General features: G+C 39.2%; 1 protein-coding gene across 1 annotated transcript in view; it reads right to left on the bottom strand.

Moving 5' to 3' along the window:
* The window catches only part of LOC106151447 (inverted formin-2), a 29597-nt gene extending 16527 nt beyond the window's left edge, over window positions 1–13070 (bottom strand). Inside the window, exon 1 of the mRNA XM_087008612.1 lies at window positions 11955–13070. Coding sequence (XP_086864738.1) covers window positions 11955–12636 — 682 coding nt within the window. The 5' untranslated portion in view covers window positions 12637–13070. The remainder of the gene's footprint in view (window positions 1–11954) is intronic.
* Window positions 13071–13630: the final 560 nt, after the last annotated feature.

Below are 13630 nucleotides of genomic sequence, written 5' to 3'. Positions count from 1 at the left end.
ATTTCATTCAGTAATCTGTGACTGAAACCCTTGCACTACAGTTGCAAGTATGGACGCTGATGACATATTCTTCAAAAGGGTAGTTACAGTTCCGAACAAAGCAAAGTAAGCGGAGGGCCATAGGTTTGTCTTAACACGTATTCCAGGGAATCTAATTTGTGTCCACAATAAATAATACTATTAAATGTCATTGCATTCAATGCATAGCGCGCTTTTAGAAAGTTAATGGATAAAATTACATACACAAAATCATTCACTGCATCATTCAAAATTGCGTTATTCAAATCATTGTAAAGATTTGTCAAACCTTCCTATGGCTAACTCTTACCAGACACCAAAACGAACCTCTTTTTCACGAAATGAGAAAACAAAATAGTAAAACTCATATGCCAAACTATAGCTTTTAAAATGTTTCCTGAATGTCGAAAGCTTGGACTAAGACTTTCGCTCTGATACTTTATTCGAACTTATTTCCCGAATTTTTTACACCTGTAAAAATGATTTTTCTGCAATGTGTCACAGCATAGCTATTAGAAAAGATGCTTCATCCCAAGCACGCGCAACATATGTTTTTGAACATGCTTAAATATGACTTTTTATGGAGGAGAAGCGGATCTCTCAACTAACAGCTGGACCTGCGGGAATTTAGGAACATTGGTACGTGTAATGATGTCAACTGCAAATACAGGTGCCCCTAGCTGGCATATGGGGTGAAGATAGCACAGCTGTTTCAACACATACATTGAAACTGTTATTCTCAAGCAATGATGTACACAGAAAGAGAAAAATTAGTGGTGAAAGCGTTGAGCCACTGTTGGTGCCAATTTCTTGTAGGTTAATTCTAAGGTTTCTAATCTCTGTGAACTGAGTGTAAGACTTTCCATCCACCCTAAAGAGTCACGGATGTTTGTTATTATTTTTTTTATAAAAATATTTTCATTGCTCTCAAAAGATTAGTTTTCTCGACAAATGCACCTGAGCCTCCCTGGCACAGTGGATGCAACTACTGGTTCCTAGTAATTAGCTAATGCTTCGCAGGCTCTTAAAATCTCATTGGAAAATCATTAGTCGGAAACCAGCCTGTGGTTTGGTGGTTTTTTTGTACGTGTCCAACGTTGCTGCAAGTTACAAAAAGGTCTATTTCTCATTCGCAATAGTTTAACGAATACGAAGAGGGCAGCAGGTGTTAATATATAAGTCAAGTATAATCGTGTTGTGATTACTTGATCCTCTTGAAATATAAGAGGGGCGTTGTGGTGTTTTGAAGACTCTTAAATGGCGTTTTCATTAATATCTCACTAATTAATTCATGATATATGCATCTATTAATACAAAGCAATATGGGATGTGAATAACCATGAAGAAAAGTTATATCAGGTGCGTTACATTTCTTAACAATGGAGGTGTTTAATAAAGGAACGACGCTGCAACATTAATAACGTTCACACAATAATGGTCAAAAGGTCAAAGATACAAGTACCTGTACATCAGTTTCAAAGGCTAAAAATGCTGGGTTCGGGTTAACGTTGTCTTTGCGTGAGAGCAGGCCGTGCTCGAGTCTAGTGTAAATAAAAATCCCCCTATACTCTAGGCAACTGGAGGATGAAGAGCTAGTCTTATAATGTTTTGGCTGCTCAATGTTAACTTTACAACCTATATGTCTCCACATATATCTTAATACTGCCTAATCTCTACTATTCGTTTTCACTCGCTTCGAAAAGACAAACATTCTAGAGTATGAACATTCCAGCTAGCAGATGGGGGTCAATAGCTACATATATAGTCTGGGACACGTATAATATTCACTAAAATTGATCTATATTTTTGTTTGCGAAGGTATTCTATGTAGGTATTCTATGAAGGTATTCTGTGTACACCGTATCTGTTACACATGTTTGATCTTTTCCCGGCCTTAATCATACGTTTCAAGTGACAGGAAGCCGATGCCCTCGTCAGTTCAACTGCTCATGGTCTGCTAACGCGATGTGATGTATTGTGCATTTCTGTCGATTTGTTACAGCACAAAGCTCGACAAGATCAGGTGCTACATTATCCATTATACAACACTGTTAGCATAATAAAACACGGCAAACAACATGGGGAGTCCTATCTAGTTACTACAATGCACATTGCTCAGTTTATCGGGTGAAAATGGTGTCTATGGTAGAACTGAAATGTTTTTCTCTTCTTATTGTTACAATGTGTATGATTTAAACGTGCTTCATTTTCATTCTGTATTGAATCTCTCTCTCTCTCTCTCTCTCTCTCTCGGTATGTCCAGGAAGAAAACTATCCCTCGTATAAAACACATACAAGTACGCGTGCATATATTTGACGTCTATGTGATGGCACCAGTCAAGTAGATAACACCTTTGAATATAACAACACCCCGGAAAACTCTCATCACATCTTATCTGGGTGGTTATTTGATATTTCTCACTTCACAAATCGCGTGCATTTGCGTTTTGTTAGCCTACAGTTTTTGATTTACTGGTTTATTTGTGTCAGCTTCGGCTTGTGACTGTCACATGCCCCGCCCATCTTAAGCTGCGTTCCTTATTGTCACCAAACATCTGCCTAAATGTTGTCAACAAAAACCCTACACAGAGTGAGACCTTCTTGTACAAAACTAGTCGGGTCGATTCGTGACATCATTTAAGTCGATTCCTGGTCTGATATTTTCTCAGGATAAATATCGTGTTACATTTTAGATGACTAAAATTTCGTGTTTTGTGTGAGCAGAACTCTGCTTGCTTCATCACGAGAACGTGCTGCTATGCAAATGTACATTACTCAGGAATGTCACAAATTCGAAACGGAGACGACGCCAATCGTATTAGGTTAAAAAATTTACAAAAACAAACAAATAAAAGGTAAACAGAGAAAATAGGACAGATCCCCTATGCCAAACCATTACTGATGGGTTATATTCCTGATAACTCAGACGCACAGATTCAGAATGCTGGTTTTTAATATAGAAATATAATGATAATGTACGTGAATAGAATAAAGGTCACACTCTCAATTGAATGAGGCCCTACCTGGATCTCGGGGACAGTGCTAAGCACTCAGATGAGGATTTTTTAAAGGAGATTCTATTAATCTGGGGAGTGTTTTCTTTAAAGTGAAACCATGCAAGAACGTAAACCATTATGTTCCAATCTAAATAACGAAAAGGGAGAGGAAAAATATAGTTGAAGAGAGGCGGTATTGATCAAAACAACCCGACTTAGAAATACTGTCACAGCACTTTTTAAATTATTGAAACTGCGGAAAACCTTTATTCACGGAAGCAATATATAGAATGCATATTTCATGCCTGCACTTTTAGATTAAAACAGGGAGGATGATTAGATATTGCTATCCATTTTTAAACATCCATGGCACCACCGATGTCTCGCAACATCTATACATAAATGCAAATGTGACAAGTAATGTGAAAACATATTAAAAAAAAAATATATATATTTTTTTGCTAATTAAATACAACTAGATATGTTGAGCACAACATTATCCTTTGTTCCTTCTGCTATATTCAGGGATCTCCATGCTTTTCATAGCTGATGGTGCAGACAGTCCAAAATGAGTCAGGCTTTGATAGTACCATCGGCCTATTCTTTCGCCATTATATTTGTATGAATAGAACAAGCAAAGGGTTGCGTTTTTTAAGAGATCACCATGATGAGGCGCGGCATCAAGTAAAAATTCCTACATACTCAGAGATGACAATAAATGTCTGCAATAGCATTCATTCAATGGCAATGGTGAACGCCAGAAGAAGATTAAATACGTGTCACAACACAAATTAAGGCTATTACAAGGCTAATGTTATAATAAAACATATTTAACATAGATATGGACGTCTGTAATGCTGATTAAAGATAGATATCAATGTCATAAATTGCAGACTTTTATTGTGTAACCGAAAATACAGCGTGTAGGTCTAAAGAATCCAACAGATTACTACAGTAAAGTGGATGTTCACTAAAATACAGGCATGGTGATACATTAAGGTGGGAACACTTTAAATATACCTGATATGAAAGGAACGCACAATGTGTTCCTAGATGGGATAGCATAAGGAGACATTGATTCATGTTCTGTGTTTAAGGCTGCATTCTAGCAGTATGCGAGGACAGTGAAGTGAACTTTTTACATATACTTACATGTAGTTATCAGCGTAGGGATGGGATTAAAGCAATGCTTCTATGGCGTAATTTTCACACGTTATTTTCCCTCAAACAATACAGATTTCAGTGGGTGTTTTTTTTTTATAAGTGGCTTGATTGTGTTAGCATGATGTTATAATGAGATGGTATGGTTTCGTATGGTATAAAGGTAAGGCTGATATGTTTAAGCACTTTTCTTACGGAAATCCCTATTCTAAACAATAAGCATTAACGATCCCAACGCCCTCTCGTCGTTACATTTTTCTAAGAAGCTGTCTACCCCACGCATACACCCTCGTAACCATTTTCTGATTATGATCGCTTAAAACGATTTTGTCATTATTTTCTCACACACAAAGGTGGAGATCATACAGGTCACAGCGCCTTAAGCATCCACTTTTTCACAAAGACCACCTGCCCACACCTGACCACTTGTTGTAAGGTCACAGGAATTAACATCAACATCCAGGCAGTTACTGTATCATTTAGATGTAACACCAGAAGACGGTTAAGGTATACGATAGCTACATGTACATGTACCACCATTGTTGACGGATGCCGGTAATTGAGGAAGTAACATTACATCCAGCATGCAAATTTGTCACTTTGACAGTCCTCTTTAAACAAAGATCAGCCCTCTATGTGATACTATTTACTAATACATGTGTATCAGTGTCAGGTGCTGAAATGATGGTGGCGTGGGAACCGAAGCACGTCTTTTGAGGTGGTCCTCGTTAATGTATAGAAAAAAGAATCAAATGCACACCTTGAATATACATGTACTCTTGACAACCTGCTGTTGTATTGTGCATCTAGGACGAATATAAGGTTTTGACGCCCAAGTGTTTACCGGTAGGGGTACCTTGGTTGATTCTGAAAACCATCAGATCTGATCAAAATGAATTGAATTGAAATGATTAGATACTGTATACCCAGGTTGTCCCTTTCTGTCATGCCACAAACAATCGCAAACCCGTCATAAACTGTGACTCCACCTGTGGTAGGGTCTACATGTAATCTAGGAGTTACGTTGAAAATCTACAATGTGATTTAGGCGCGTAAAACGTTATATGTAGGCCAAATGTGTACCGGTATGGGCGACTTGGTTGATTCTAAAAACCGTCCAACTGATTACCTACTGTGTAACCCTGTCTGTTATGTCATCAACCATCCAGGACTTATCATACACCTGGGGGTGTCTTCCCTATGGTAATCTAGGAGTTACGTAGAAAATCTTCCACGTGAGGGGATAAATGTCAAATTTCATACGGCAACATGTTGTTCAGCAGCACATTCTTAGCAGGCTGCTTATCGCAAGGCAGTAATTACATTGTTGTCCGTTGACAGCGAAACAGTGCCAATATTACGTTAAGTATTTGGGTTTACATCATTCTGGAAGTGACCATCTAACTGAACCAGTTGTATGACACCCCCAGCTAACAGCGTTATGATTGACAAAATATTTGTCTGATAAGTTAATAACAGCAAGTGAAATATATGACACCCCCAGCTGATAGAGATATGATTGATAAAACATTTGTCTGATTAGTTAATTACAGTAAGTGAAATATGTAAACTATGATGCAGAATATCGATAGGTCAGTATCAAGGGAGTTTACCAGTCTACTAGTCGCGGTAAAATCCACCCCAAAACGCAGTTTACATATTTCCTATAAACTGTCTAGGAACCGTAGGTTGTTTGATTGGCCCAAGGTGCACTGTATTATTTTTAAAGTTGTGCTATTAAGTAATGGCGCGTGTGGCTGCTTACTCTCTGACCACAGGGTGCGCTATTAGTCTGTTACAAAATTGTTTCAGTTGTATACTGTTTTCATGCATTTTAGAGGCTCCTGACATCAGAGGGTAGGTGTCCAGGGGAAATAATGAGAGCGGGCAGGCCACAAACACGTTGATTAATTCAAATGGGATATGAACCGCTTTGTAACCACGAGGATTCTGCTACTGGCTTGTTTTGAATTGAAAACCACTGGGCTATTGCAACAAATAATGAATCTGTAACGTGACAAACTCAAATAAAACTATTCTCAATACCCCTCCAGTCTTAACGCCTACAGGGCTCATTTAATGCTTTATTCACCTCTCCTCGTCGTTAGCACGTGCCATTAGCGTGGGACAGCATATATGATTATATATTTAATAAAGGTGGAGCTGTGTCAATGTAGCTGGACGTAGCGTGCTGACCGATGGCTGAACTGATAGCCAAGGGCGTCACTGACCAAAAGGACCAGACGGTGATCGAAAGGTTGATCTTTAGTAGAGGTCCCATGTCTGTAGCCAAGGGGGGGTCGGGGGGTTTGAATGAACCCCCTTTCGGTGGGAAAAAGGTCCCCTCTGGGTAAAATGTTATGTGGGTACACGAAGTTCTCGTGGTAAAAGGTCCACTTTTTCAGAAAAAGAACTGCCCCTTTTGAAAAATTGCTGGCTACGGGTCTGGGTCCTCTAGCTTCTTCAAAATTGTAGGCCCTATGTATCATACAATTTTGTAACAGCTTGAACACATCTTGTAGAAAGTATTAGTAGGACTTGGTCATTTCAGTCAGAGAGAGAGAGAGAGGAATAATATACCCTCTACATAGTGTTATCTTCTATAACTTTTCCCTGGAAAAATCCAATATCTTATCACACAATTTTGAGATATTTAACAGATCCTTTATGGTAATGGGTGCGTTTTAATGAAACAATGCTACACCGAATTTTCTGAACCACTTGACTACAGGTGTATATATTGTAACGTTTTTCGTCTCTTCCTTTAAAATAATACACACTTTTGCTGGATGTATCAATTAGTTGTGGCATATATTTCGTCATTTGTGCACCTGCAGAATATCATCATCCTAGGACCTTAAAAGTGCCCTCTCTCTCTTTCTTTTTTTCTTGTTTTTTATTTGGGAGGGGGGGGGTGAAGCGGAAGCCAGCGGCTACCGGTAGACAAAGTGGCGGGCCTCTGCTATCTCCATTTACTATCTGACAACATGGGACAACATTTACCTTTTAACCGGTGAGACGGGTACAGCGATACGCCTACACGTTCACTCATATTCAGACAGCCAGCACTCCACATATCTTAAGATAGGAAGAAAATGTCATCGTTGTAGTATTTACAGAGAGATTAATATACGAAACGAACCACAGTTCAGACTGGAAACTAGAGCCACAGCAAAGAATCTTTGTGCCCCCCTGAAATGCATCAGTCGGTAGCTATAAGACACTTAAAAAGGGGGCCTACATAAATGTTTTACTTCTTAAAATTTTTGGCCACAGCAAGTGAGCAGTTTCACCTTAACAACTTTCTACTTGTAACCCAAAAGCAACTTGCTGAAAGCAGGTTTTAATTGAGTTTCCTTTTATCTCCCGAAATTTGCCACTAGGTTGGAGCCTGGTTCGATTTGTTGAGTGCAATTATAACTAAACCTACCATAGGATGAATATGCAAATCGTATATGTGTTCTTATGTAGACCACAGTATACCAAATATCTTTCGATTCGTGGATGCATTTGGTTCGAGCTTGATCCAATTCGCTAAGTGTAAATGCAGCTTTACCTCGCAAGCGTAGATTTTATAAACCAGTTATTGCCTGCTGCAAATGTGATACGTTTCTGCAATATCCTCACATTTAAAGCTTTCGTAAATATTCATGTGGACTCATTATACAAGTTTATCGCCAGTGTGACAATGTTACTGCTTTTAAAAACTGTGGACGGTTGAGGCAAAACAACACTAATTTCAACAACCTACATTGTATTACCGATATATATCAGAGTTGACGAAATAACAATAAATTTGTTAAACGGAATGAATTGTACCAACTTCATACTTGCGATTATATGCAATGCTTTTGAGATTCTCCAGTGATATTCTACAGTATCCTGTTTTCAGTATCATCCGAACCTGTGAGAATTTGAGTCCAAAGTACATAGACTCGGTAAAAAGCGATTTATGAATAATTATTTGTTTAAAGCTCTTTTGAATCAGAGGGCTGATTTATGTAAAAATGTGGAGAAAATGCATAATTAATGAAGTAAAAAAAATACATACATGTACCAATACAGCTCTGGAATATATTGCTGAATATTTATGCTATCAATTTAGTTTGTAAATGTGTATGCTCATTTATCTATCTCTACATATATTTTTCTCGTGACTTGAAATCGGGGATGCACTCGAAGATGAATACGTTAGATCCCTCATCTTAGATGAAGTGATTAAAATCATTAGGATGTCAGTTTTAAGATTTATCTTCTCTATGTGACAACACAGCAACAGAATGGAGGACTGTTGTAGGGCGTATTTATAGCTATTAATGTGTCATGCGGATCTTGAATATGGTACGCTTTAAGTCAGTTGAGTGGTTGGATTATAGGAACATACAGAGCAACGGCATTTCTTAACATCAGTGCTTGAAATAAACGACTTAACCTTATAAAGATACAATTAGATATGCCAGGGCAGATAGGGGCTATAGGGTCTAGCTATTACTGTGCAGCATATGACAACTTTGGTTTTGGGTTATGGATGTGTTGACGGTTTCCTAGATGTCGAGTTTCATAATGTGATTATTATATTGGAGATTTAACGACAGTTAAATGTTTACGGGCCCTTTTCACGCTGTAACGCTATATCATTAGGCGTACTCAACTCTTAGCAAGGATTCAGGGATAACTCTTTTTCGAGGAGTACAGAAATACAGAATAATGTCACCAATTGCAGGGCAATTTTCTGATAAATTCTTTATCTAAAGCAAAAATTGAATAAATAAATAAATAAATAAATAAATAAATAAATAAACAATAAGATTTTACAAAAGTCTTTGTATTCTGACGCCATCGCTGCATACATTCCAGCAATACACACTAAATTATGAGTCAGTTAGAGCCGGGTGTTTATTCTAATTATCTAGGTAAATATTTGATTTCTCTGTCAGGTTGATCGGGGGTTATCACTGACGGTGACCTTTGACCCCAGTGCTCGTTCTACATGTTCACCTTCAGTCACTCTATCGATGCGAAATTATCCTGTCATATTCCTTACCATCAAATATTAGAAATAATGAAATAAAAAACGTGTAGTCATGGTGTTTAATTCAAATAAACCGTGGACGGCATGTAGTAATTTTTTTATATTGATAATCATGCGTTCATTCATATGTCGCATATACTGACACCATTTCACCGAAACGACAAATTGTTGTTATATACAGTATAGTGGAGCGAGCTACAACATGTACATGTACATCAGTTTGACATCAGTAAGGGACACGTGCAGCCTCATACAACGCTTAGATGTACTGATACACACTCGCGTGAAAGCTTAAACAACCATAAATATGTGCTATACAATTATTTCTATCCAGGCACTAGTGTTATAAGTGATTCCTCCCGAGTCTCATGCGAAATCTGCATTAACACCGGGCGTTCGGAAATTAAAGCCGAAACCACTTCCAACCAACATACTGCAATAAAACGAACACAAGTGACAATACGACTTTCCGCCTTTTCCGAATGATTTATAATCTGGTATTGTGTAATTTATGTAAGAGCCATTTTTGAGTTAAATGAACTATGAAATGCCTTCGAGCACTCTTGGGTTTTATTCCTGTTTTGATGATTGCCTCCAACGCTTTATAATAAGATTAAATAAACCTGCAGAGCTGTGGGGAAAGAAGAAGAATAAGTTTCACTCAGAAGCACTTCACTCAGGAGAGAAATATAACTGATATTGCTTCTATGAGTATGTGCCACATTTATCAAAGACTTACTCAAATAATCTAGCATTGGCTGCACGCCTATACACAGAAGGATGGACCCAGTGAATTTCAATAGCAAAATGCAGTCATTCGAACACATCGAATGATGGATTGAGACATATTAAATCAAATAAAAACTGAATACTTAGTATATATATTGTAAATCGAAACAAACACGAAAACAATGCCTGTTTAAAACCGAACAAGGAAGAGTGGGCCCTACTTCATGTCTAAACAACAAGTAGCGGTAAGCCCGGAACCACACCTTATCTGTTTAATCCGACTACAGAAGGTGCAGCGTGTACGTAACGCAAAGATAGCCTTCTTTACACAGTTGATGTAACTCTATAAACTCCGTGACACGGTATCTCGGTTTTCAGTGTACGGTGACTTATGTTGTCATATAACGGACCACTGTCCGTTGTGACGGCCACACAAAGTGACCTATTTACCGACACAGAAGTGTGTCCATTATGACAACATCGGGTCGGGGAGATGTATTGGCTATTAATTTGTCAATATTAACACAGTTTTGGTGGCACAGATTAAGGAGGACAATCAATATCACCCAAGTTAGAAGCACAGAAACTTTTTAGCGGGAATTCTGTCGATTGAAGCCACACACGACCCCGCCCCCTCCAAGTGTATATTCTATCACTTATCAAACAGCCAAAACAATTTATTTATAGCCATTCGATGACATTCCTAAAGTTATTATTCAGAGGGAAAATAGCATTAACGCCAACGCACGTAACCCCAGTGCATGCATTGTATCTTCCGTTGCTTATCGAATAGATATATATACCTGTACATCCGTGACAGTAAAAATATGCGAGGAATGAATGCAGTGAACCCATTCAGTTTACTAATCGTATATCATCGTCATTGTCAGTATTAAGGTGACAATCCATTGGTCCTGGGGTGTTATGATTTCTTTTGACCTCTGTGTCTTGATTCTTCCTATTTTCTTTCTAAACGGCTTTTTAAAATGGCACGAATAAACGTCACACCAGTAGTTATGAAGTCACCTTATTAAACAATTTTTGATTGTTAAAAAAATACACAGAATGTGTAACTGTTAACCTGGATTAAACCTAGTTCAAAAATATTGTCTTTTTAATGCATTTTTTGACAGTGCTTTCTTCTCCCTACTCTCAATGCAGAGTGGCGGTAAGTATATGCTTGGTTGGTACAATGTAAATGCTAGTACTAGACCAGTGATGACGACCTTAGGGAAATTCCTCAAAGTAATATGACCTGTCGCCTTAAAATCAATTGATAAAAAAATGCCGGGGCTGAGAATGAACGAGAACCGGTTTGTTACACGAATACCGAGGCATATACTGAGCCACAAACAAAGCGCTTCGCCAATCGAAAATAATGTTGTAAGGTCACAGCATGTATCTCGTATGTTTCTGCCTTAGGCATACCCGGGTTTAAGTTGATGGAAAAGAGATAAATAGCACGTATGTATTGTAATGTAAGTGCCTTTGTATTAACGAAAAATAGCGCTACATTTACACCACTCATGCAGTCTCGGTGTCTCCTTTAGTTTTGTGTGTAAATCAAACACGGCTTACCTGCCTACATTTATAGATCAACTGAGTAATCAACAGGATGTATATAATATCTACCTATTCATCGAAATGCCAGGTGTAGGTGTTGTGGAGGAGACAAACAGTAAAAAAATGCCATTTATTTTGGTTTTTCACATTCATGCATGCATGCAAGTTTGTTTTGGATTTTATTCCTGAATCCATGCAATCAGGAAAGGTGCGTCTCGCATATTGCATGTTAAAAAAGAGCTGGTGATGTGTTGAAAAAATTTTCCGTTTCTGGATTAGGGACCTTAACGGGTATTTCATTGAAAGTAAAGACCCCCCTTCCCCAGAAAATAAAAAGGAATCCCAGTCCAGTGTGGTTTTGTGATTGATGAATTCAATTACACCGGAATAAGGTCATTGAAAAAAGGAAACCAAATAAATCGATACGACCAATGGGTCGTGCACTAAGGACGTACCTTTCACGAGCTTCCGCGTGTGTTCCTTGTGTTTAACAATGTAATCCAGTCCACGCTTGGAGTTCATAACAGCCTTGATGCAGGCCACACACTCCAGTAACATGAGGGCGTCCGCCAGCTGGGTCACTCTCCGGTTGCCAATAGAATCAACGCAGTCCAGAAGCACCTCCAGGCCGTCGTTATCCAGGAACCCCTGCACCCAATCCAGCGTGGCATTTTTTAATTTTTTCTTCAAGGCAGAATAAGTTTGCATTGACGGGATCCGCAAGAGGCTCACGCAGATCTCTGGCTCGCAGTTCTCAAAGTCCACATTGTGAAATGTCTCTGCTATCTTTTTGAACCACCCCCCTGGAGCCATTTTTTTAGACCTACTCCTCTTGGGAGGACTGCCATTACTTCCCGAGGTGTCCGCCATCTCTCCTTCATGTGCATGAGAATGGCCATCCTCCCCGCTTTTGATTGACCTCCCTTGCGCGTCATCCTCATTATGACCTAATTGAGATGTCTTCGCTTGTTTTGCCGCTTTCTTTTTCGACAGGTCTTTACTTTTCTTATTCGACTTCCTTTTCTTCTCTGGGGACGCCCCGCCAACGGAATCTGACATTGAATCAACTGGTGTGCCGTTCTGTTCTCCATCTGAGTCGTTCACCCTGTTAAATAGTCGCCTAAACAACGCTGCCATGACTTTATATCACAAATATTAAGCAGAAATGCACGGCGTTGCTGCCAGCTCATACGCTGTGTATCACAAGGTGCACTATAGGGGACCACAATAAAGCACACAAACAGTTCGCGCCACGAGATAAATACGGCCCTACATCTGGGCAGCTAATGGTCACAGCTAAGTCGGTCAGCAACTGATACGATGTCAGCACATTCCTCGGGTGAACTAATACTAACAGTTACGACAGTGTCGCTTTGATGTCCAGAGTGGTGGCGAAGGTGAACGTATGCATGGGCCGCCCTCTCTTCCACTGAGCTCACGCTGTCCTCTTTCACTTACCAGCTACATGTAACATTAACGTCCCTGTCACCTGATGCTGCAAGGCACTTGGCTATGATTAACGGCATAACCGGTCTATCCTTTAGCGTCTGCGGTTTAAAACAACTGGAAGTACTGCGCGCGTGATGCGGGCACACAGACGTACCTACTGAGCTACAACAGGTTCTGCTATTTAATCAATATTGGGTAACTGGTGAAAAAAATATAGACGTACATGCAGTGCTTACTAGTATGTGCTTTGCGGGGCGACGTGGGTACGCGATTGTTACGCGTTGTTGGTTTATTGAAGTGAGCAAATTAAGACTCGACGAAGTATTGATATAGTAATGGTTCGGTCTTGGTTTGTTGTCTTGTAAAGTAACAGGGGTAATTGTGTGTAGTTTGGGGTGGGTGGGTGGACAATCACAGTGTATCGAGAATCACAGATGAAGCGTCATGTTCTTTTTACGAAGAGAGGCTTGGGTGCAAACCTTGACTGCAAAGATAAAGTTTTCGTCAACACGGTGAGCCAAACACTGTACCTTTAAACCAAGTATTAAGAACCAAATCACGTACATAACTAAAATAATTCATGACATACGTACGAATCATCAGCTGACTGTTATTCAGATTATATAAAAGGCGTGTTAATATAGAATTGCTCATCTGGGTGCTGTACATGTATTTTTCCTGC

This window comes from Lingula anatina, chromosome 3 (genome assembly GCF_051362555.1).
Source record: "Lingula anatina isolate TDL-2025a chromosome 3, LinAna3.0, whole genome shotgun sequence".
Classification (NCBI taxonomy): domain Eukaryota; kingdom Metazoa; phylum Brachiopoda; class Lingulata; order Lingulida; family Lingulidae; genus Lingula; species Lingula anatina.
Note: the sequence above shows the minus strand (reverse complement) of the source record. Positions and strands in the feature narration are given on the sequence as shown.